General features: G+C 33.9%; 3 protein-coding genes and 1 pseudogene across 3 annotated transcripts; 1 reads left to right on the top strand and 3 right to left on the bottom strand.

Moving 5' to 3' along the window:
* Positions 1 to 401: 401 nt before the first annotated feature.
* Positions 402 to 4614, top strand: LOC105120754 (probable mitochondrial import inner membrane translocase subunit TIM21). Its single transcript, XM_011019113.1, has 8 exons — positions 402 to 798; positions 1667 to 1723; positions 1810 to 1828; positions 2336 to 2499; positions 2961 to 3139; positions 3252 to 3300; positions 3863 to 3982; positions 4209 to 4614. The coding sequence occupies exons 1-8, from the start codon at positions 637 to 639 to the stop codon at positions 4383 to 4385; spliced, it is 927 nt and encodes a 308-aa protein (XP_011017415.1). The 5' UTR covers positions 402 to 636; the 3' UTR covers positions 4386 to 4614.
* A 5537-nt stretch (positions 4615 to 10151) lies between these two features.
* Positions 10152 to 11484, bottom strand: LOC105120853 (E3 ubiquitin-protein ligase ATL4-like; the record flags this gene model as incomplete). The annotated part of the gene is made up of 1 exon (XM_011019231.1): positions 10152 to 11484. A coding segment is annotated over one exon (1056 nt), but the record flags the coding sequence as incomplete, so codon positions are not given.
* A 2665-nt stretch (positions 11485 to 14149) lies between these two features.
* Positions 14150 to 17984, bottom strand: LOC105120753 (uncharacterized; annotated as a pseudogene).
* A 2749-nt stretch (positions 17985 to 20733) lies between these two features.
* Positions 20734 to 22473, bottom strand: LOC105120751 (40S ribosomal protein S11). Its single transcript, XM_011019112.1, has 6 exons — positions 22381 to 22473; positions 22243 to 22283; positions 22072 to 22172; positions 21386 to 21530; positions 21152 to 21241; positions 20734 to 21044 (listed from the first exon to the last, which is right to left on the bottom strand). The coding sequence occupies exons 1-6, from the start codon at positions 22390 to 22392 to the stop codon at positions 20954 to 20956; spliced, it is 480 nt and encodes a 159-aa protein (XP_011017414.1). The 5' UTR covers positions 22393 to 22473; the 3' UTR covers positions 20734 to 20953.
* Positions 22474 to 26132: the final 3659 nt, after the last annotated feature.

The raw sequence follows: 26132 nt of genomic DNA, 5'->3' as shown, positions 1-26132 counted from the left end.
TCTTGTAGTACAGTAATAGTTACTCTTAAAATTGGAACATGCTGACTAAGGAAACAGATTCGTTCTTCAGATTTCCTGTCATAATCTTAGTTTCTAAACTTTTGGCAGACAACCCAGAATCTAAAAAATCCTTGAAAATTTCTCTTTGTACTAATCTTAAGAAGACCAGCTGGTGCAAGGAAGATTATTTTTCTTCTACAAATTCAAACTCTATCTTTCTTTCTTCTTTCTCGACCTCGCTGTCTCTGTGCTTTCCCTCTGGCAGCTGCTAGGTGGCACCTCCTCTCTGATTTTTGAGGGAATGAACAATCCATTTGGTTCAAATTTGGGCTTTTTATATACGGGCCACGTTTTCGAAGAGTGAGCCCAAAGAAAAAAGGTTTCATGCCTTCTTAGGTTTCTTGCACGTGTCTGCAACCAAACCCCAATTTGCTTGCCATTGGGTTTTTGGGTTTGTCTCAGTATCTCTAATACAGTGCTGCACTGTATGATATCCGGGTCTCAACTTATTTTCTCAAGTTTCTTTTTAGGCGAAGTCCTGTTTTTACAAGGAGAAAATTGAGTTGTTTTTGTAATAAAGTTTTCATCTCTTTGTTGCCAAGAGAAGAAAAGCAGAGATTTTTATAGTGTTAGAAAATGCAGCATATCAGGAGATGCAGTGGTCCTTTGAGATCTCAAAAAGGGTTGTCTTTATTTTTGGGCAGAAAAATTCTTAAGGGAGTATCTGATGTGGGTTTGGCGGCCTTTTCAACATCCATGGTTGCACAAAGAGGTGCACTTGGCAATCCAGTCACTAGGGTAAATATTTGTCTTTTCCTCTTTTTTCTTCTTTAGTTTCAGTTTTGTACCTTTGAGACACCGCGACTTGCTCTCGGAGTTGAAGCTGGTTATTTTTCAGCTTTCCGGTGGTTTTTAATTCAAATTTAGCTTGTGCCTCGTATATAATTATGGTTGTTTGAAGAAATTTGCTGTGGTTAAATATTGAATACAATAGGACTTGAATATGACTGTAGTGGTAATGTATGTTTCCTCCATTGTATTATGACTTTGAGGTATGGAATGAGAGACCTGAATCCTATTGAAGTCCTTGTTATAAAGCATCGCCATGAATGGATTAACCTCCTGGACAAAAAAATTATCATAGCTTCTTTTTCAGATATGCCGAACTTTCTTTTTGGCTCTTGTTCTAAATAATGTAATGCAAAATGACATCCTGGGGTTGTAGATTTTTCCAGGTTCTGGCCTTTTAAAACGAATCAGTGATATTACAAATATTCAGCTGGCACAAATGAGAGAGAAGCCACACAAATGCTCTTTCTGGTTATAATTTTCCTTTTCCCTTTGTGTTTTATTATAAAACTCACTCCTCCTCCTCCTTCACCCCTCCCCATATGTGCGCTTTATATGGATCTACGAATTCAACGAATTATTCATTTCTTGTCACAGCTGCCCTTTTTCTAAGTGTTGGCTCCTTTTCTCAACTTGGTTATTCAATTACTTCTGGAAATGTCTTATCAATAAACCAAATGGTTAACAGTTGTTATGATAAACTTATATTAGGAAGTCGTTATTGTTGGAAACTGTATATATATATATATATATAAGCCTATTAGTTAAATGTGATGTATTGGTATTTGATTGAAGTTATGTTTTGATGTTGACAAAGTTGCCAAAGTCAGATTACGTGAGACATTTTAGTGCCAACGCCAGCCATTTGACTAAGGTGAGGTAGGTGGTTTTTCCCACTTTCATTTTCCCTCAGCTTGTAACTGCAGACTGATTTTTTTTCTACCTCTTTCTAATCTGCAGGACATACTTCGGCATAATGGTCAGTTAATGTTATGCTTCATGTTATTGAATCATTATGTTTGTGTAATTCTTATATACTCAATCTGGCATAGTCTTCTCTCTTGTTGGTGAGAATTGTCCCTCTGCCTCTCAGGTTGAAGTTTGAGTAAAACACCATGCATTGTTTTGAGATTTCTGCCTTGGTCTATGGTCATCATGGGAGTTTTTATTTTGCTTACTGCTTTGCTAATCCTAGAGCTCATTTTTTATTTGCTTGGAAGAGAATTTATACAAGGACCAAAGATCTTCTAATACTGAACAGTTTTTATATTGGGTAACCAACTTAAAGGCAGGAAAAGACTTGTAGGCATACAAGTCATATAATACAGTGTTGGTGCCATAATTTTTTTTTTACGCAAACAAAGTGCTACAAGTTTACTGACATTTTAGTGTTCAACTTGCATATCCACTGGTTCTGGAGCAAGGTTGTTTTGCTTATTGATTATCTTCTTTGTGCAAATTAATTCTTGACAATAAGATTTGGCAGGTATCCCTGCTATCTATGGAGGTCAGCCTAATAGAGAATACTTGATTAGCCTTAGGTCATCCTTTCAAATCATGGAAACCCATGGGGAAAGCACCATTAATATTTGCTTTGCTAGATCTTTCGCATCGAAAGCTTCAAAGAAAGAGACGGATAAACAATCTGAGGTTTGAATTCAAATTGAAGTTCAAGAGCTTTCATGTTTATGTTCTAACCACATCCTATTGGGTTGCCTGATTACTGTTGAATACCTGAATGAATATTGTGTTTGACAATGCTGTCAACCATTTATCTATAAAATATTAGACTGAAATATAGACTTATTTTTATGTGGATCCTACCGCTATCTGAGTGGTTCTAGATTTTCATGTAGGAAATAAATATTTGTTTATACTTTACTTTTGAAACAAGCTGTTTCTTTCCAGACAGTTTCTAAATTTAGTTTGTTTGACTACTAGATTATGTACTCCAACTTAGCAGCATATGAACCAACTTGACTTCATAATTTTTTAGTTTTTCCCTTCTACTTTATATAATGGTGTCACTTTGTGTTCTTTTCAAAGAGTATGATGCTATTCTGGAAACTCGTGTTTTGACTCTATTAATTGTGTTCCACCACTCTGGACAGACCAAAAAAGATGTATCTACTGTTGAGGATCCTTTTGATGCTCCAACATACAATATCCCAGAGAAGCCTGTGACCTTTACAGAAGGTGCTTCCTACAGCATTATAATTCTTGCAGGACTTGGTGTTGCAGCTGCTGCGGCTTATGCTGTTTTTAAGGAACTGATATTTGAACCAAAAGAGTAAGAGTTGTCTTTTGTAATTAAATTATATGAATATGGTTAGAAATAAACTATTCGAGTTTTGTCTCCTTTTCCCTTATTCCACTCTGATTTGCACCATGGTCTGTAATAGGTACAAGATCTTTAACAAGGCTCTGAAAAGGATTCAAGATGACAGTCAGGTTTGTGAAAATTAATACATTTTTTTCTTGGGCTTGCAATTTTAAAGCACTTGTTCCTCTTCTATTTATGATGGTTGGTGGACCTGAAAATGAGACATTATGTTACAATGGGATAATCAGTTGAGGTTGCCTGTTGTGGAAAGCCCCCGAGTATTTTACAGGGAGTCCCAAAGCAGGAAGGTCAAGCCGAATATGAATAAACCATGATAAACAAATAACTTGAGTGACTGATTATGCAGTTAGTAATAAATCATATTGCTATTATCAATAGTCATTTGAAAATAAGAGAGGCAGTGGATGCTTTGGTTCAAGCAGTCAGGCACAGTTTATTGGCAAAACTAAAATAGTGAAATCAAATTCTTAAGTCAATAAAACTTGAAGGCAAGATGCGAAGTCACAAAACTGTGAAGGAGATTGTGAATGTTATAGACAGAATCCAGAAGGATCTGGTTGTAAATGTTCATAATGGTTCTCTCTGGCTACTAAGCTTTGCTGTTTTTCCATGTTGATATCCTTAGTACAATTTTGTTGTTCACTTCAGATTATATTTTCTTTGAATCAGGTCAGAGTGAGAATTGGATCTCCTATTACGGGTTATGGTCAGGAAAGCAGAAATCGTGCTGCTCGCCAACGTATTCCCAATAGGATCTTTACTGATGAAGATGGTGTGGAACATGTCCAGGTAAACTGAGAAGCATCGTAGTATCCAAGTGAAATTTTGTCTTTGTATCCAAGAAAATGCACAAGGTTCAAGGAATGTGTATAACATGTGTGAATGGTCCCCTCAGTCTCCTTCCCTTTTAAAGAAGAAATAAAGTGAAAAATCTACAAGAACAAATAAAATTAAGGATAATTTTGATTTTTTGTGTAATTTCATATCTGCTTACATGTTGCCTCATTGAATGTAGATCAATTTCTATATTCGTGGGCCGCATGGTGCTGGGAAGGTTTCTGCTGAAATGTTCAAAGACAAAGTGGACAAGCAGTGGAAGTATACATATCTAATTGTGGAGGTCATGCAACCTTCGCGATCCCAATTGATTCTGGAGTCATATATGCCAGCGCCAGCACCAGTGGTCACGTAAAACATATACACGAGTATGTCATAGTTTAGATAAGGTTTCTTTTGTACGAATTTGATCTGGAGTGGAGTCCCCAACTCTTGTCAATAGATATGAATAATTTCTAGACATTCTGGCGAGATTGATTCTTAGTTTTCTTTAGAGTTCCAGTTTTGTCCTTCCTAGCTGATAAAATTTTTTGTTCACTGAGAAAGCAAAGATCTCTAAAATCTGATTGGTTGATCACCTTAACCGAAATGGTTTGTTTGGCTGCGTATGTTGTGTGTGTGTGTGTGTGTTTCACTTGTTTAGCTCTATTGCGTCATTGTAGACACTAGTGTGAATTATGCATGTGACCGATTATTATCTGTTCGTTTACTGAGGAAATAAATGCCGATTTGAATAGAAAAAATATTCGCTGGCGATTAGGTTGAGCCTTGCTCCCGCCTGGAAGGGGATGGATTTAGAGGAGACTCAAACTCTGTGCAGCTAGGGTCTCATGAGGTCTCCTGAATCCTAACGAACCAGTAATTGCAACTAAGAATATTTTCTTTTGCTAGAGCCAAGTAAAGTTGTTGAATGACCATAGCACTTTCTTTTATTACCTTCACCGAGAAACTCATTAAGCCTTCAATCGTGCTACAAGAGTAGTCGTTTTCTTCTTTTGATCCCTAACGTAATCATGCTTCATGTCTGTTTGGCTTCCTCTACCATATACAATAATTATCAGTAGCAACATTGAACATGGTATAATTCATTCAAAAACTAACATCAAAGACCGAACTTTGGTAGGAAAAAAAAAGGTGAAGAAAATAAAAAGGCAAGCTTAAGATGACAAAGCAAGCGGGACTTTCTCTTGAATCCCTTCATACAAAAGCTCGTTGCCTTCCCAATCAGTAATAAAACCATAAGCCAAATGGGCTCCCATCATGCCATATCTGACCTAGACCTGTACTCCGCACCATCCTATCTAACTCTGCATCTGGATCTTACATCCTACACACGAACGAACCAAATCCTGACAGGCACTCGCTGACACTTCTTCGCAATTCATGATTATTTTCCTCCCTTTTACACCTATCCGTCTATCTTTCGTAATAGGTCGATAAATAATGCCAAGAACAGGCTTCCCCTAGTAAAGAAGAGCAATGAGAGTACCAAACCGGAACCTCTGACAAATAAAACTGACTGTTCCATCAATAGGATCCACAACCCAAACAAAGTCTTGGAATCTTGATGTCATTGGTGTTGCTATCTTTAGAATCCCACTTGGTTTCTTCGCCAAAAACTGCATGGGAAGGGAGGCTTTCAAGAATGATGGGAATTATAGCTTCTTTATCCGCAATTGTTGCAGGGCCATCTCCATTCTTGTCAGAAACCGTTGCATTGAGAAGTGGCAGAGAGAATAATGTCTGATAGGATTGAAGAGTTTAGGGTTCATGGATTCAAATTATATGACCGTTACTTTACAATTGTTGAGGAGTCCAATACGCAGCGTTTTGATTGCACCAGCATTACTCATACACAGCGTTTCATGTCTTCCTTAGCTCTCTTGTCTAGCGTGAATAGGAAGGTCCCCGTGTTGGTCAAGTAGGAATGTCTGGAAGTAGTTGCTCTATGTGATAAAAAAACTTTGGCAGGATAAGAACAGAATGAAGAATTAACAAGATGAAATCTCTCTGTCTTGCCTTCCTTCTTCTCATCTCTTTCACCATTGAAGCTGCAACCCTCCTGTTGATTTCTGCAACTGGTTCAGAGCCATTCCATCGCATTCCATTCCCCTGGATATACTGCTTGTTGGTGTTGTTCCCATCAGACTTGCACCAAAATCTTCCGGGTTTGAGGCAAAGGAGAAAAAAGAGTTAGCGAGACAGGAAAACTAGAGACGCTGATGGCATTTAGATAGAGACAGCTAGAATTTGTCCGATAGTATTCTGGAAAAATAAACAAGAGAGACGGTGGAGAGGACAAGAAAGAGGAAGAGTCAACGCTTTTGTAGTGTATTGCAAAGTGCAAACCATAAAACAATTTTTCATTTATCTTAATTGAATGTTTCCAAGTCTCAGAAACTCTCAATTAAGTTTAGTTTTTCCATTCGTTTTCTTATCATGGATTCCATCTCAATCTATCTTTTTTTCTTCTATTTTTATGAAACAATACCTTCTTTAGTAAACTTATTGTTTTATGTTAAATCAAGTTGATATCCTTAAATAAGTTATCAATTCTCTGAAAATCAATTCTTGTTTTTAGAACCTTTTAGGATATTTATTCGAATTCTAAATGTAATTCTTGAAATTCAAATCAACAAGCAAATCAAGGGAGATTCTCAAATTTGCTACAATAATATCAAATCAAAGATACAAAAATAACCTCTTCTCTCTCAAGAACCTTACACCACTTCTCTTCACTGTTTCTTTCTTTTCCTCGAGAATGAGATCTAGGGTTGGTAGATTGAACCTAAATCTAGAATTTTATCACTTGTTAGTTATAGAAATTAGATTAGGTTTAGAAAGTTTGTATTATATTTACTTAGTTTTTTTTAAATAATTTTTTTTATCTTTTAATATTTATTTAATTATAAACTAGGTTTGTTTTTTTTATTTATTTTTTTTATATAGAAGTTTTTGTTAGTTTTGAAAGTAACTATAGTTATTTCGAGTTTTTTTATTTATTGTTCTTTCTTAAGTTTTTTTGAATAATTCTTTAAATTGATATTTTTTCTAATTCCATTCTTCAGTATCTAGAGTAATTTTTTTAAACAATGTATAAAATTATAATTGTTTTACAATTTCATAACTTTTATTGTTTTAAATTTAGTCCTTATTCCTGGGGAAAAAAACGCTAGGTCGTTTGGTGAAGAATTTTTTTATTTTTTTTGAATGACATGTAGAGACTTAAAATTTGCACCACCCCTTGTGCAAGAAATTTTTTTATGATGCACCCATGAATTATCTGGCTATGGATATTTCAGCCACAACCGATCCTCTCAACTACCAATCAAATTAAGACTAATCTGAAGGTCCATATCACCTCATGTGAATGTGATGAATTTGAGCCCGAGAAGTATATAGTATTATGCTATGCAGATAAAATATATATGATTGTTCGCTATCTGCCACCAACCAATTAACATCAACATTGAATTCAACATCACAAAATTCAAATAATGACAACCCCCATTACGTATTACATGTGGGGTTTTTTCACTATACAAGGCTGCATTATTCACCATCACATACATTATTATAGATGAGCAATAAAATTTTATATTTTTTTTTAATTTGATCCTCAACATTTTTTTTTTCCTTGACTACCTAGTTGTAATTAAAAATTAATTAATTTTATTTTTCATAAAAATATAGAATTAAAAGAAAGGGGATCGAAATAAAGAAGATGTCAAACATGGATGGCATATTATAAGTTTCATAAAAGTTATATTTTGATCTTTAAAATTTTAAAAATCACACAAATTATATAATTTCAGTACCTCGGTATTTTTCCAATTCAATTTTGGTATAAAAGATTATTTTTGTTATTTTTTAGTCCCTAGTTAAGAGAGAAAAGAGAGAGAGATCGTCAAATTCCAGTTGTAAAGAGAAAAAAATATTATTAACATTGATTTAGATCACTAAAATGAACAATATTATGGTTCCACTTGATAAAAGGAGTTCATATTAAGGCTCCGTTTGTTTGCAGGAAAGCTTTTTTTTTTAAAAAAAAAGTGAATTCCGGGGAAAGTAAATTTCTGGAAAGTGAATTATTTTCTAATGTAATAGTGTTATGAAAAATGAACTGCAAAACATTTTCCGGTGTTTAGTTATATTATGAGAAATGAGCTAGAAAATAATTTATTAATGTTTTATTTTTCTCAAGTTTATTAAAATAATGATAAACAAATCTTACAAATTAAAAAGTTAAATGAGAATGAAATTGAAAAAAAATAGAATTTCATAAATTATCTCAAATAAAATAAATAATAATCAAAATAATAAAGATCAAATCTAAAAAAAATGAAGAAATAAAAAAAAATTAACATTTCATAAAGTATTTAAAATAAAATAAGTAATAATCAAAAGAATGAGAATCAAATTTGATAGATAAAAAATTTCAATAAAAAAATAATAGAAGAAAAGCAAATAACAATTATAAAAATGAGGACCAAAGTTAATATAAAAATTAAATTTTAAGAAATAAAATTGAAAACAAATATTCCAAAACAAAATATATATAGCAATCAAAAGTTTGAGGATCAAATTTGATATAATCAGCAAATAATAGCATTTCTAAATTTTTCACAACTTCCAAAAAGTGTTTTCCTCCCGAATTTTTTAGGAAAACACTTTGCTGAAAACCAAGCTAAATTTTTCTTTGACTGGAAAGTGTTTTCCATTGACCAACTTTCCTAACAGCAAACAAACACAAGAAAGTTTGGAAAGTGATTTTCCAGAAACCACTTTTCGAAAAACAAACATAGCCAAAAAGAAAAATACTTTTCTGAAAACCAAGCCAAATTTTTCTTTGATTGAAAAGTATTTTTCGTTCACCAAAAAATGTTTTTCATTGACCGGAAAGTGTTTTCTGTTGACCAATTTTTCTAGTGGCAAACAAACATGGAAAAGTTTGGAAAGTGGTTTCTGAAAAATTATTTTTCAGGAAATAAACATGACCTAAGTATTTTTTATCTTTAAAGTTTGTGAAAAAATAGATATAACCTTGGGTTGATTTTAATTTTTAGAACGGTTTGTTGCGATCATGAATAGGTTTATAATGATGTTTTTATAGGTGTTTTCGGTGAAAATAGATTGAAAAATAAGCTTTTGGGTAAAAAAACTTAAGTCTTGATTTTCTAGCCACTACAATAACCGGAATCTAAACAAATAAGATAATGTATTATCTATTTTTTAAAAAAATAATAATAGGACAGAAGACAATTGCAAAAAAAAAAAAATTAAAGGTTTAATCACATGGTCATGACACAAGCCAAGCCTAGTTATGCCTGGCCATTGCTCTTTTTTTTTCTAATTTTGTTTTTAAGGTTTTTTCTCTAAATTTTACTAATTTTGATTTAAATTAATACCCTTTTTCTCTTTTATTTTTTTAGAGAACCTCTTTTAAATTATGATTATTTTTTTAGTTATGCATTTGAATTTAAAGAGTTTTTATAATTCATTTATAATTTTTTTTCATCTTTGGCATGGATGAATTTTATTTTTGAAAATAAAAAATTTAAATAATATTTTTTAACATATACAATCTTGCATGATTTTTTTTTCCTTTTATTTTATTTGATCAATTTAATATATGTCTCTATTTCTAGTATTGTTTGCTTAAATAAAAAAGTTACTTTGATTAACAAATTTAGCAAACACAACCGAATAAATATCCCTCATTTCAATATTAATTATATTGATTTATATTAATCTCTCGATTTTTCAAGTTTTATTTTTAAATATCATCAATGATTTTTTATTTTTTTATCAGTATACATAATTCTTGATTTATTTAATTACATATATGCATAAAAAATTATTTAAATTTAAATTTTTTAAACTATAAAAATAAATTAATAATACCTGTATATATAATTTTTTTATAAAAAATAAAAATATCTCACCTGCACGATCATATAATTGATACGTGCTAAACTAAATCTCATACTACTGTTTCATGATTTTTCTCCCTGCAATTTATAATAGCACCCACATTTAAGAAATTGAAAAAAAAAAACCATCAAATTATTTCTAAAAGGCAGCAAATCATCTATCAAGATGCATGTATGTAAGTCTTAATGGGCCATCCATGAATCATCATCCATCAAAATTAATGCCTCCAAGGCTGTCATTTTCTTAATACTTTAGTCTATATCTGCAAGGACAAGTTTGAAGACAAGCCAAGGAAGGTACCGTTGGTTCTACAGTTTCCACTCTTTTTTTCTTTATCCATTTCTCAGCCCTTCCTGTCATTTTGCACCTTATAGTGTGAAGTGTGAACATAGCAAATCAATGGGACGGGGCCAGGAAAATTTTGAATTCCATCACTGCCCATGAACAGCTCATCTATTCACGAATCATACCCCTGAAAGCCAACGAAACAGCTCACTAATTTCTTCTCCAACACGACTCGCCCCCAAACCATAATCTCCGCCACCGGCAATCTCGCTCCGGCCACTGCTACAGGTAAATAACCTTCCAGAACCTCTAGAAGATGTCGTACGTGAAGAGAGAGAGGCGGACAGCCTATCAACATATTCTCTTAACAAACTTCCTCTCGCCGAAGCCACTTCCGCTGCCAGAATCGGCTCCTCGGACAATGTCAGACCACCCCCGCGACCACTCTCCTTCGACATACTCCTTCTGTGCGATTGACTGATAGTAACCTCTGATTCCTCCTCCACGACATAATCAAACGAACCAACTGGGTACGAGCTCCTATCCTCGTCTGCAGCGGCAGAGGCTGTGGCTGGAGTGAGAGAGGACGCGGGGTTAGGAGCAGTATGTTCTCGACGGCTAATAGAGCCAATCTCAAGGCGGAAGCTATCACCACCACGAGCGTCACCTTCAAGGAGAGCTTTGGCGAGCTCTGATTCCGAGAAATGAATACGAGACCGGCAAAGAGGACACGATTGGTTAGAATTGAGCCATGTTTCAATGCAATGTGCATGGAAGGCATGGCAGCAGAGCGGAAGCAATCGCAGGATATCCTCTGGTTCGAACGTCGACAAACAAACCGCGCAATCGCCGCTGGAGATTTCAGGGGAAGAGGATGGTCTGTGTTTGATGGAGGAGAAAGAGAAGAGAGGGAGTGAGTCAGAAACGGAAGACTCTAAGTCTTCCGGTGAAACACGATGGTTGTTGCTACTGGAGAGGCGGTTAGAGGATGAGGTTGTTATTGTGGTAGCTGTGGCGGTGGTTATAGAGGGAGACCGGTGGCGGACGGAACGGCGGCTTAAGATACGGCGGAGGAAACAAAGAGAAACAGAGACTAACAGAGTTACGGAGAGGATTAAAATGATGATCAAAATGCTTGAGTTTAGGTTCTGAAGGGCGACTTGGTGCCTCCGCTTGTATCGCTGGCCTCGTCGGTGTTGTTTAGAGGGATAAACGAATATACAGGAGCGGACATTTTATGGTTTTTAGAGAGATACAAGGCTGATAAAATGGGTGCGGGTGTGCATAAGATAGTGCTAATATGCACGCGAGATGGATTATAGTGGTGGTGGGGGTGGTTTATGGCATGGGTTTCTCCTGCGGAGTCATTGAATGGAAATCTCTTGAGTAAATAAATGCTCGCAGTTCTTAAAGAGGAGGCGGGGGCGCTGTGTCGTCCAGCTCTGCCCTCCGTTATAAATGTAAGAAAAAAGAGGGCTCTATCCATTACAAAACTCCTACTTCCAAGTAAGTAACTAATGACTATTAAATAAGATAATGTTCTTTCCCAACTTAGAAATCTCACCATATAATATTATAAATAGTATTGTTTTTATTAGAAAAGAAAAGAAGAAGCATGTTTGTTGAGTGGGCAATCAGATTCCAATCCGATCAAACAGGATTTAGTCATCATCCTGTGTTGGAATGTAAGAGTAATCATCCTAAGATAGTATTTATTTTTGTTTTCCCCTTGCAAACGCATCAATTCTAGTTTAAATTAATCCAATTGCGGAGAGATTCACCTGACGTCAAAATATTTCGATGCAGGTTAAGTTTTATATATTTAGTATTGTAATAATGATTATTTTTTAAAGTTTTGAGATCATTTTTTTTTATTTTTTATAATTTATTTTTAATATTAGCATATCAAAACTATTCAAAAATAAAAATATATATATAAAATCTAAAATAAAAATAAAAATTTTAATGGGGGATTAATGATGCAGGAGATGAGAGAGCATCACTGTATTGTATAGAATAATAGATGAATGTGTAAAAGTAGCCTGACTAAACCATCTTCTGTTTTCAATAATATATATAAAAAAAAAATGAGATTTATTTATTTATTTATTTATTGGGTGGGGGGATCTTTCTCTCTGTGCACGCCGCATTGCTTCATTCACACTCTTGGCATGCCTCTGGTAACAAAAACAAACTGAGCAATGCTCCATCTGACAAAACATTCCCTCCCACCTTGTTGGATGCAGGTGTGGTCTAGTTAGCATCAAATATAGATTAGTTCCACAGATCTGTTATGAAATGTTTTTTTTTTTTTTTTTTCCCTTCGTCTCCCAGCCTAAAAACACGGAAGAAGACAAACTTTTTTTTTTTTTGTCCCTTCGTCTCCCAGCCTAAAAACACGGAAGAAGACAAACCACACTGGAGTGTTGGGGGTGCTTGAAGAAAATGATCTGCACGTCAAACAAACTAGAGCTTTTGATTCAATTAGCTCACTATTAACGCTAAAATGATGGGTTTTAGCTCCTAACTAACTAGATTGATGGCCAGAGTTACGACACGAACGAACTGGACCAATTTTTTTAATGAACAAACTAGATATATCCAAGCATTACAAGCGTATTTTAAAAATATAAGAAAATGTTTGTGTGTTTCTATCCATTGGGAATATAGTGTATCCTGTCTGATAATTAATGGATAAAAAATTTATATTATTTAATATAAAATAAAATAGTAATTTACATAATTAAGATGTATGTATATATATATTAAATAATAAAATTATAAATCTAATACGTGTATATGTGATATGTAAATATTTCTATATGTATATATTATACTGTCTTTAAAACATATATATATATATATATATATAGTGACCTTGCTGGCATGGACGATAAATAACAACTTTTTTTTCTATTAAAGCAGTGTTTAGTTCCTGTCTGTTGATTACTATACAGTAAAAAAAACAAAAATAACTAAGATAAATGGGATGAGACGGAATAAAAGTACGTAAACAAAGCTGTGTTTGGTAATAATATATAAAACAAAGTGAATATCTTTATATTTTATTTAATTAATGAAGAGTGAGACATAACAAAAAAAAAATTGTTCAATTCTTGATATATAGTATCATCAAACTTGCAATCTTTAAAACATCAGTTTTTTTTAACTTAAAATGGTAATTTCTCCACACATTAAAATTAAGTTAAAATATTTTATAATCATCATTAAAAAAATCATTACTAAAAATAATATAATTAAATCATAATTTTCTCAAGTGTCAAATCATTTTTCTAAATAAACTTTATAATAAAATAATTAATCCAACCAATCATATATCAAATAAAATATTTCCACCAAGGCAACGTCAAAACATAACATAGTTGAAAATAAAAAATAATAATAATTTTATCCCAAATCCACATTTTTTTTTATCATCTAATTCTCACTATTTCATTATTAAATCTAATTTCTTTGAGAAGATCAATTTTCATTTCACTATATCATGTATGTTTTAGTCTTTATATTGATTTTTTTTAATGACAATATTCATTAATCTTTCAAATGTTAAACAATTCACTCGATGAGTACTAATTTTTTTAAAAAAATATAAATCACTCTTAGAATTAATTTCATTCAATTCATAAAAAAAAAAAAATCTAACCTAATTAATTTATTTTTTTATTGTTACAAACTATTAAATTGTACGAAATAATTTACTCTCTCTCTCTTTTTGTTTATATTTCTCATATTTTTTTATTATTTCTACTTTTATATTTTCTAGTTTTCAAATTTAATGATTGGAATTAAGTTGACAAAATCAATGATCTGAATGTAAGAATAAAGATTGAAATTACTAGGAACAACAAAACTTAGGGGCTCATACATACCAAAAATCCCATTGCATGCACCAAACTTTCCATAACCTTATTCAAGGCCCTTTGATAATATTAGATTTCCAGAACTGTTGACAGCATATGATTACACAGCAGGCCAAAGTTCAGGTGAAAAGCATAGAGAGTAGGATATCAAAAAGAAGAAAAAAGAAAATTCCTAACATATAAACTTGCCTTGTGATCTTGAGGAAAGACTACAAAGCATTTCAGGAAAAAAAACCTTGCTTTATTTACGAGTCTTTATACACATGCATCAAAGTGATGTGATCACTGGGTTTGAGGCTGCACTTTCAACATTTCCCTTGCAAACACCGTCTCTGCAGAGAGGGCATACACTGAAAGCCGACAAAAGAACAATGAGAACTCAACTTATAATCAGGCCAGGTCAACTAAACAAGAAGGATGGTAGTGATAGCTTACCCATGTATTTCCTTGAGCCATTTGTCAACACATGACATGTGATATTCATGAGAACATGGGAGAACTCGAATTTTATCTCCTTCCTCGTAATCAGCCAAGCAAATGTGACACCTTCAAACAAAAGTAGTTATTTTTGCTAAATACTGGTCAAGATTAATTGAGGAGAACAAAAAATAAGTTCAAAAGGCGTTTGAAAGGAAGTGAACATTGCTATAAACAGTAGCATGCATGTTGATTATTCAGAATCATGACCGGTAGATAAATGATCTAAGTTCTTGATCTATGCATGAAGTTTCATATAATTGATCTGCAGAAAAAAAGAAGTATATTTACTACTAAGGCCTCCTGTATAGATTCACACTCCTCTAGTCATATTGAATGAAGTGCCGATCAAGAGAACGGAAGGGTTGATGAATTCAGAGATAAGAGAAATGAAAATCAACCTAGAGGCCCCAAATGCTGTCCCAGAAGCGCAGTGATGTGGAGAGATATTGCAACAAAAGTTATGTGTAATAATTCTCCACAAAGCTCAAGTGCTATTCCATTCAGGAAAATTCGACTTTGAAGGACAGCTGTTCAAACACTGTAGCCTCCTTGGCAACCATCAATATATATTTTACTGTTCCATTTCATTTCTATCTATACATTTTTTGCTTTCACATTTTGATCAAGTTCAACAAAATTTCATTGTTAGCATGATCCTGCGCTACAATTCACATTGTCAGAATTTTTTTTACCAATTCACCACTTATAAAACAAGAGTCAAAAAGCAAGTACAAATGGAGGGAGAGAGCATGTCTCGGGTTGGTACAGGAAGAATGGTAAATCTTTCTCGCGCTACCCCTTTCGTTGTAGCAGGAAGTGAGGAGTGCCAGAAAGGAGGAGAGTGATAGAAGCTAGGAAATTATTGTTAAAGCAAGTCTTGGATTAGTTCCTCGAACTTCTACTTTTTCTGCAGTGTGTCAGAGCTACAAACACCAATATTATTTAAATCCATGAATTGTTTTAGTTATGAAATCCTCTTCACTCTATTACAATACCCAAGCTGCCTTTTTTCTCCATAAATCAAATCAAAGTACGATGGCAACACAAGTACATTCATATTCAAATGATGAAAAAAAAAAAAGCACTTACTGTTGTTCATGCTGTGCCACTTTTTCAGTTCCCTGGAACTTTTTATAATTCTTCAGAGGAAACGAATTTACAACAGCTTCTGGAGCTGGAAGTGAGAGCATGGAAGGTGATAGGGACAGGCGATGGTGATGGAAGGTGATAGGGACAGGCGATGGTGATGGATTTCCTCTAAAACCTAGAAAATAAACGTAATAAGAAACTACGAAGAAGTATGAGTATAGGACGACTCTGCATAAGTGATGATTATGAACATGCTTCGCATTAGACAAATATTACAAGCCCATATCCATTCCATTTCACAAGTCTTTACATAATGTACCTGATAATTTAGTACAGCCAAAAAGGTTTATAGACAGTAGTTGCCATGGAGGAACCATTTGAGTTTATGTGCATCAATGCTTTCAGTAAAGGAAGACATGCAAGTTAAAAGATGTGATTTGCACTAAACATTCTCCTAAGGAGAAAGAGAAGCTAATAACATCACACAATGCAAGCTGTTGATACTTCTCAAGGCATAGAACTAGCAGAGTACCTCAAAAACAGTAACCTTAAAAGAAAGCATTTACCTCAAAAAGTGCATCTGCCAGCAGAATTATTTGTGAAATACTTGCATGGCTGCTGGACTGGACAGCCCCAGAAGAGGATTCACATGAGCATGTACCATTAGGATGAAGCCCAGCTGGACACAAGGAAGATTCCCAACCTAGCTCATCACGTACATCATGAAATGTTTCTCTCTGAAATAATTAATGGAAATGTAAAAAAAACAAAAAAAAAACAGGAAATAGCAATCTATGAAGCATAGGCTGGTAAAAGTAATGATAGGAATTCTAAATCAAATGAATTGCGTGCGTCAACGAACATCTAGTTTGATAAATTATTGATCATATGATCCAATGAGTTTTCTCTAGACAGAAAACTTTCGAGGGTCTATTGCCAATTTCGCCCATAAATAGCTTAAATAAGAAGGAAATGTATAAACAAATTACCCTTGATTGCCATCGTCGTTCACTCCTGTGATGACTTCTAGTGCCAGTATATCTAGATTCACGACCAACTCCATCGAAATGTAGATCGCCACCAAAATCAAGGAGCCATCTGTCATGAGATCCTAGATCATCAGCATGACTAGTTGTAAAAACTATCGTTGGGGAATCTCTATTCCTTCTCGAATTGCTTCTTGAGAAAGCATCCCAAAACATCCTTCTACTATTTCTTCTTGCCTCATGGTTACTAATTTCTGCTAAGCTAATTGACAAAATGTTGGAATGTATGTTCACCACATCAACAAGAAGCACTCTTGCAGCTCTTGCTTCTCGTTCCCTGTCAGATGAGAGAAATTCTGGACATGGTTGTGGAGATAATAAGGAAGAAGGAATAACAGAACTTGTATTAGACAAATCCATATTTGCATCTGAAATGGACTCCCCATTTGAATCCAGGTTCCCAGAATCCTGACCCACAACGCCTGCCACTGCTGTATCATCAGAGACAGATGCTGTTGGTGTCTGTTCTTTTACAGCAGCATTCACTGCATGGGCTTCCATAGTACTGCCAATGATATTCACCTGCTGAGATTGTGACTCGCTATTTTTAAAGGCAGAAGTATCCTCAACATTACCATTACTACTTCCAGATAAGTCCCCCCTTTCAGCACTGGAACTACTTAACCCAGTTTCCAAACCGAAGTTAGAAGATGAGGCCTGCATGGAGCTTGCTGACACATCATGAAAAGTAGCTAAATTTTCAAGAGATCCTGCCAACGATTCATCCATATGATAACCCATCTGAAAGTCAAAATCAATCTCAGAATTACTCCATTACAAGATTCTATATTTTGCTTCCGTTCATTTTTATATACTTTATTCTAAATTTTTTTTTTTTTTTTTGAGCAACCACTGAAAAATAGATAACTAAAGAAAACCATCAAATACTAAATTATATTCATCAGTCAGAAACGAGAGAATCCTTTAGCACTAAACTTCAATTTAAGAACTTCAAATTGATTAAAAAAAAAAGGGGTAGAGCTAATGGAAAAGCTGAGAAATGATTGTTAAAGAACCTCAATAGGAGACTGAGAAGCAGAACCACCACAAAAGACAGAAGCAAGGGCTCTGCGCTTGAAACTGTTAGTCCCTGACCCAGATGGGGTTGACCCATTTAACCTGCTGCTGCTTGAACCCATATATATTTTATTATTATTATTATTTGAGCTCAAGAGAGAAACACAAACAAAGAGCTATAGAAAGACTGAATATACAGAGACAGAGGAAGGAAATAACAGAGAAGAAAGCACAAGACTTTACCAAGGACCACATGTAAGCAACCGGGCCCGCTGATGATGATATCAGACTACAGACGGTCCAGTTCCACGAAGAGACATTTGAGAAAAACTTTAAGTGGGACCCATCATAGCTTGGATTTCTACGAAGCTTACTCTGGCTTGAATTTGAAGCAGCACCAGCACAGGGAAAGAATAAATTAAAGTGCCAGTACTTTAATGACTCGCTTTCGCTGTCACATTATCAACTACTTAGAAAATTACACGGAGATTTACAGCAAAATATTGTATCCTTGGAATGGTTTTCAGCAATTAAGTTTTATAATTCTACAGAGTTTTTAACGATGTTTTTTATTTGTTGTATTTGCTTAGATTATTTTTAACAAGAACAAGAGAATCATTTAAACATGGGATCAACTTTTATAAATTAAAATAGAGATATTTTTGGTAGAATTTGAAAGAGACAGAGTTAACACTTAGTACGGCTAAACATTATTTTTTTTATGATGCTTCTATACAAGTTATAGCCTTGAGAATTTTATTCAGAGTCATAAATGATAAAAATCCCCGGTAATAAAGCTTGATGTTGTTTATCTTCTTGTGAGTGTCAAGCAAATCAAATAGAGTTCTTCTTGGCACAAAGAGAATAGCTTTGACCTCCAATTGATCATTAACAGAGACGTGTATAACAGCCAAATAGTACTTTCAAATATTGCTGAAGCTATTATAGAAAAAAGTATTCTCTTCCTTGGTGATCTGCTTAGGCTTTCACATCCAGACAGTTTTCTGTTTGTTAATGAACTGTTATCCATAAGAATCGTCCTTGGTCTTCGTCTTCTTTAATTCAGTCTTATTTTTCTCATCAACTTCCTCAAAATCACCCTTCTCTTTCTTTTTTATCACTCATCCATATAATTCTCAACTTTTTACACGTTCGCACTAGTAACTCAATCTTTTCATCCAACTCTTCATTTTCGAAGGACCCAGGAGCCAATTCATAATAAACAACATTCTTTTTATTCAAATAATTAAACTTTACTTTATTTTCTTCGAAACTCACTTCTTGTTTCTCTCCAAAACTAATCTATTTGCATTTAGTTAAAGAAAAGCAGTTTAATTCATTGAAAGTATTTTGATACATTGTAATAGGTTCTTAATGTGATGAGAATTTAACATGAACAATTATTTTTCTTATGGTTAACTGAATATTGGTATAGTATTGAAGAGCGTTGATAACTGAATAAATATCTTACATTTGAAGAGAAGAGCCTAGTTCTCAGGACGAAGCACAACAAGCTTTGTTATAATCCTGAATGGGCAAGACAATTAAAGCATGTTATTTTCAGAAATTTCATGCCCCATGTTACGAACATAAATAACTTTAGAAAGTTTAGTCATTTTTGAGCACCTCTCCTTGAAAGAAGTTAAGCTTAGATTGTCTTGACGATCGGCTTTTGCTTGGAATGCTTTTGCTTTTCGAATCACAACATTAATTTCTTGAAGTTTTTGACAAAATTTTTGCATTCGTTCTTCAAATATCTTGTTGTGTTCTTCCAAAGCCTTTGTCATGTTGTTTCCCACCATGTTTTTTCTTTGATTAATGTAAATTCTTCAAGATTGACCGAGGATTGTTGGCTCTATACCGCTTGTTAAGGCTCTTGATTAACAAACAGCGAGTTTTAAGAAAATTTGAGGGAGAGAGTTGAAGAAATTGAGTGAGAGAGAGCTAACAGTTTGTACCGCTAAATTGATCAATCTTATTGCCTAATGAACATGTTATCCTTTACAATGCTTTTATGCAATTCATTCCAGTTGCTAGCTGTTTCTAACTGCTTCTAGCTAACTATCACTAACTAAATCTGCCACGTGTTCAAGACTACTAAGTAATTGTAACGAGCTTCAACTGTCATCATTGCTGCTGATTTGCAAGCTTCGACCACTGTGGTCCTGCTCTGCCGCTCCAGCATGTATGCTTGCTTGTTCTCTTAGTCCAGTAGTTCGAGCATTCGTAACAAAACCTACGACGATGGACATGGAAGAAGATTAATGTCTTCCTACAAATTGATATTTATATATGTATTCTGTCAAATATTACTGTAGATGCAGCCTTCATATGTATTCGCTTACAAGTGGTATCAGTTCGGGTTTACCACAACTCCAGTGCCTCAAGGCTTATATGACTAACAACAACCTAAAACAAGCGTATAAGGCAACGGGGGCGCGACACCAACTTAATATAACCAGGGCATCGTGTTCATGCCAAAGCGTCAGTCATAATACCCCAAGTCAAGTCTCGCCATTTATGCTAACCTTACGTGGCTATGCTAAAACATTCTACTACAATACAAGCTTAATTTTCCCTTGCTTTTGGTTTTAGCAACCTCTTTTAACCTCTCTACTCTCGCTCATTGCTATGTGTGTAGGAACCGCGCTGCACCCGGAATCTTAAGAAACAAGTCTGAACCTTGAGGTACACCTCTTGCCTGACCGAGCATGAAGCAAAGAACCATAACAAGTCTAGTTATCAAACGGTAAGCAAGAGCTTGTGGGGCCCTTTAATTTTCACCCTGCAATGATGATGAGCACAACAATCATCCGGAACACAAACGATAGCTGATAGCAAATGCCTACAGAATTATCGGCGCAACTGCAACTAGGAAAAGAAGATCACTCATTTGGTGGTGCTCTGCGTAGGAGAGATTAGAGAAGGATGGATATTACAGACGAAAAACAAGAATGATAAAACACCTATCAGAACGAAACAATAAATATCCTCAAAATTGCAAATCTGGATCTTCCATCGATAGTAACAGTAACAGAACAAAATCTAGGATATCATGAAGAAGAGAACAGTAAAGAAAAGAACAGCATCCATACATTCAATTAAATCTAAAGACTGATAAAACAGCGAAGGTCATTGCCTATACGTCTATTAAATTCCGGCACCATCACATCATTAGAGAAGCCAGCTTCTTACATTGCTGTAAAAGCCTTCTTTGCACCACCAGAAGATCCTGCTGGTATGACCTTCAACACATTAAACCTCACTGTCTTGGACAATGGCCTGCAATACAAAGAACAGAAGTACATATATAATGATTCTGCAGTGACTTTTGACAACAGCCAAAGAAAATTAATTGGATTAGATGGGGAATGATGACGGGTGCAGACCTGCATTGACCAATGGTAACATGATCTCCTTCTCTGATCCGGAAACAGGGGGAGATGTGAGCTGGGATGTTCGAGTGCCTCTTCTCATATCTAAACGATAATCAGCAAGACAAAAAATATCACTTAGTACACAGCGGGGGGAATCAAGGAGGTGGCATTTTATTGAAAGGAACCAGAAGAAAAGGTAGCAGGACTAGGACTAAAGTAGAAAACAAAAAAAGAGCAAGTCCTTGCCTCTGGTATTTTTTGACCCAGTGAAGGTAGTTCCTCCTAACAATAATGGTTCTGTTCATTTTTGCACTGTGGCAAGTACCGGCCAAGATACGTCCTCTGACAGAAACAGTGCCAGTGAATGGGCATTTCTTATCAATGTATGTTCCTGTAAACAAAATATACAACCTCGGTGAAAAAACCACAACTTTCATGGGATTTTAAAACAGAAGCCAGCAACGTGGAAAAAGCACCGCGGTACAAGAGCATCATTTTCCTTCTCAGCAAGTAGCATCAACTAACAATTCCATAATATCTATAATGATCAATCATTCAATGAGTAAAATCTCCAGGTGAATAAAACTAGGAAACTCCAAACAAGATGATTGACAGATAGAGAATCTGCCAACCATATTGCCTCGCATCCATGGGCAACTTAACCAAACAAACTAAGAAGTGAAAATCCATGGTCACATAAAGGCTCTGGGCAACCCTGTATGGCAACAGGACCAGCAGGATTCTAGTTATAATTAAAAAAAAAACTGACTGCAACATTGAGTTTTTGTTGAATTTAACAACAAATTCTCTTTCCAAAAATATTCAACCCAAAAAAAGAATATAGTACAACCTTGCAAAAGCGAAGCAGGCTACTACATTTTCAAACAAGGGTAAAAGAGCCAGGATGAGAGTAAAATAAAGAAGAAGCAAACCTTCAATAGCATCTCTGGGTGTTTTGAATCCCAATCCAATGCTTTTCCAGAACCTATTTCCTCCCTTACCAGGCCTCTTCCCCTTTCCAGACTTCTTCGAGCTAAAAAATAAAAACATTAACGCACACAGTAAACAACATGAAAAAGCATAAACATGGCAGAATACGTTACCTCAGGAAAACCCTGGGCTGCTTCAAAAATGCCTTCTCCGTCTACAGATGACAACAAAAACAAATCAGATCGAAAGTAGATTCAAACGACACAGCGCATGATCTCATAAGTAAGGGAAGACAGGAGCACAGGGGCTACCTGCTCAGCCATTGTTGTGGTTTTTGATGTGCTGCTGCTGCTTTGCTGAGAGAGGAGTACGAGTTGAAAAACCCTAGCCGGCTAAATGAGGCCGAGTGGTCTGTGCCTTTTATACTTGCTATGGGCTTCCTACTGGGTTTTGGATTTTGGGTTCAGAGATGTAATGCAAGCCCAGCCCAGTAAAGTGTGGGATTTTTTTTTATTTTTCCATCAAGGAGTTTTGGGAAAACCTCAAATACACCCCAACCCAACTACTGGAGCGGTATAAATTTTACCCCCGTTTGATTTTTTGTATTGCTTTCGGCCTACAAGAAATTGGATTTCTCGATTAGGTCCTTTGATTAGAATTCATTAACAAACAATGTTAGGTTACCAACAATACGGTGCCATTTCTTATATGAAATAAGTACAATCTGGACATCGATTAAAAAATGGCATTTAGAATTTTAAAAACTCAAGTGGCAAAATTGAAAAAAAAAAAAACAAATCAGGGTGCAATATTAGATGAGCATTTATTTTAATTTTAGCGACAACATTGTAGCTAGTGTCCAAGAAAATTCATTAAATTCATTTAAATGCATTGAGACGATACGAGGGATGCACCTTTAAAATCATCTAATGATAAAACTTGCAAGTCTGTCCAATGATGCTCCTTACCATTAAATGAAAAAAAAAAAAGATTGTTGCACTTGAATCGGGTTTTTTATAAGTGTTTTATTTATCAAAATTATTTTTTATTGACGGTTTCTTTCTAGAATGGATTTTGACTCTTCTAGTAACGTTGGATTGGTCAAAATTTCATTATGGGATGGAGGATTTTAATTTTAAAAAAATGTTATCAGAAATATGTCCAGTTTATTTTTTATTTCCTTTTAATACGAGAATTTTTTATGGTGTTTGAAAAATAATTAGTTAGATCTTGTGTGTGTGTGTGTGTGTGTAACTATGAGAAAAAGAATTTTAACTAATTATCATTTATGGTGATGTGTAATTTTGGTACTGAATTCTAAAAATAATAAATTAGTCGTGTTAGGATTAAACTTTTAGTCGTCCTCTTGTGTGGCATTTGAATTGAACAAATTATCCCCTCACTTATAATAGGTGAAAATTGAAAGTTATCTTCGCGACACTTATAATTAGTCAACATTTCTCTCACCGCCTATCACCATATCAGCTGCTCAAACTGGTCCGAGTAGCTTAGGTAAAAACCACTTTCAATGTAAGCTTGAGCATTGTTTCGTAGCCTGTCTGAAAAGTATGAATGAGGCTAAAAATCATTGTACATTCCTCGATGATCATCATCTTACTGAAAAAAGAATTCCTTCATTTACAAGTTCAAAATCATCCTCGTCGTTAACCTCTCTCTGTATATGGCTTCTGGTTTTGTACTGTTTACGAACTCTTATAATGTTTTAAAATCTAATATTTTTTTTTATGAGAGAAAACCACGCATCCTGTAAAGCATATTTTGTAGGTTCAGTTAAACAAGTAAAATTTTAATTGTTTCAAACTTTTATAAAAAATACATGTTCTAACTCGAACTCGAGATCTTCTATACAGGTTTCAAACTATTTTTTATCACGCTATGGCTCTTTATTAAATTGAAGGATTTGAAATGTTTAGGTATAACCCCTGAATCTTATCATGTTGGTTGAATTGAGGGATTTGAGATGTTATTTTCTTATGGCAATATTAATAGAAAATAAATAATCCTTACATGGTATTAAAGATGAAAAAATATCCCATACACGATATTAACGAGAAACAGATATTTTTTACATAATATTAACATTGATGAGAATATTATAAACATTTAAAAAGACTTTTATACATTCAGGGGTGCAGGGATATGAGCATTTTTTATCCTAATATGTTATGTTAAAAATCATAAAAATAAACAAATGAAGTCTCTTAGCAAAACATGGGCTTAACATTGTACCAAATTCAAGTAAACATGAGTTTGGTGATCATATTGAGCCTAGCGTGTAGCTCAACCCAGTGATGTTAAGTTTGATATTTTTTCAGATCCACGTTTATGGGCTTAATATGTGATTGAATCTAATAAGACTAGGTCCGTAAGCTTATCAAACTCATGTCAATTTCAGTTTAGCGCATAGCTAAATCTAATAAGATGGCATCCGGCGACTTAGCATACTTGTGCCCACTTGAACTCGGCGTAAAATTAAATATAAGAATATTGAGTGTGGCACCTTACTAAATCCATATCTATTTGAACTTAATACTTAACTAAATCTAAAAATATTGGTCTTTAAAGTTTTTTAAATTCATGTTTATTTGAGTTTAACATGTAATTAAATTCAATGATATAAAATATCAAAGCACAACAAACTTATATCACATGGGTTTATCATTCTATTAAGCTTAAGCATCCTGAGCTATTCACCTTATTTTTTGCCCTCTTACCTCAGGTTGAAAATAAAATATAAAAATATATTGATAAAGAAACCTGGCAAGTGAATTTTCCAGGAAAAGAAATAAGTAGAGGAACATGAAAAGCTATTATTATCCATCTAGATAAGAGTATTGTTAGGGCACCAGCGACGTTTTCCCTGTATTCGATTAAAATGTCCTGTTAACTTAAAAAAAAATATAAAGGTGTTTGTAAAGGCAACCAATAAAATAATAGCACAAACGTGTAACTTCAAACTTTATAAATTGAGTATTTATTTTAAAGCAAGGTAGAAATTATATTTAAAAAAATATTTTTTATATAAAAATATATAATTTTTTTATATTAGCACGTTAAAACAATTCAAAATTAATAAAAAAAATAAAAAATAAAATAAACTTAAAAATATAGTTGGATCACAATACCAAACACCCTCATAATACATACTTGAGATTTCAAAATCATACATATACTAGATTTGTTACCTATGCTTCACTACTAGCCAAACAAAATTTTTTTTTAATGTAAAAAGATATTAGGGTAAAAAAATTACAAGTCCCGAATGATTGCTTCAAATGACAATTTAAACAATACAAAAAAAAAATAACAACAATAAATACAGTAAAAAAAAAAACTTGAGTTTACTTGGATTATCAAACAACTTAATGCTAACATGAGAGAAGGCAATAACAAAAAACAATCTAGCAGATCTCTTAAAAAAAAGAAAACATCGGCTAAAAAAAACAAAGCAAACTCAAGTGAACCTCCTAAATCTAGTTTAATTTCTAGAACTCGCAACTCATTAAATTCTGGACCCGACTTCGATCAATAAACTTAATTCTCAACCAATCGAGTTTTGAATGATGAAATTGTTGAAAACATGAATAATTTTTTTTTTTCAAAAACAAAAAAAAATAGTAAGAAAAATAAAGATAAAATTTAAGATAAAAAAATACAAGGATGGACCTTGAATAAAAAATAATTTCAAATAAAATAAATAATAATTAAAAGAATGAAGATAAAACTTGAATTGTTAAAAAATCACAGGGTGTCAAATTGAAAAACATTTGAAATTTGAAATATTATTTATAGATTAAAAAACAAAAGAGGGTGAAATTTGAAAAAGCATATCGAGGGCTAACCCAAAAAAATCAAACGAAAACACAAAAAAAAAAAAAAGATCAACTTAAAAAGAGAGGGGAAACCAAGTAAACTCAGACAAACCTTTTAAATCTATCTAGTCTCCAAAACTTGCAACTTTTGAAATATTGGAGATGAATCCAATCAAGAAGATTAAATCTCAATAAATTTAATTTAAAATAATGAAATATGGGAAAAATAT

This window comes from Populus euphratica, unplaced genomic scaffold, assembly GCF_000495115.2.
Source record: "Populus euphratica unplaced genomic scaffold, PopEup_1.0 scaffold6.1, whole genome shotgun sequence".
Taxonomy (NCBI): domain Eukaryota; kingdom Viridiplantae; phylum Streptophyta; class Magnoliopsida; order Malpighiales; family Salicaceae; genus Populus; species Populus euphratica.
Note: the sequence above shows the minus strand (reverse complement) of the source record. Positions and strands in the feature narration are given on the sequence as shown.

What these genes read in the sequence shown, in the direction of transcription:
- LOC105120754 (XM_011019113.1), top strand. Translation starts at nt 637, where the DNA reads ATGCAGCATATCAGGAGATGCAGTGGTCCTTTGAGATCTCAAAAAGGG. An exon ending in CTGATATTTGAACCAAAAGA is followed by an intron (nt 3,140 to 3,251) that starts GTAAGAGTTGTC and finishes GGTCTGTAATAG; the next exon opens with GTACAAGATCTTTAACAAGG. An exon ending in ATGGTGTGGAACATGTCCAG is followed by an intron (nt 3,983 to 4,208) that starts GTAAACTGAGAA and finishes CATTGAATGTAG; the next exon opens with ATCAATTTCTATATTCGTGG.
- LOC105120751 (XM_011019112.1), bottom strand. An exon ending in ACCCAGAGATGCTATTGAAG is followed by an intron (nt 21,531 to 22,071) that starts GTTTGCTTCTTC and finishes TTTTGTTTACAG; the next exon opens with GAACATACATTGATAAGAAA. An exon ending in GTTACCATTGGTCAATGCAG is followed by an intron (nt 21,045 to 21,151) that starts GTCTGCACCCGT and finishes TTTGTATTGCAG; the next exon opens with GCCATTGTCCAAGACAGTGA.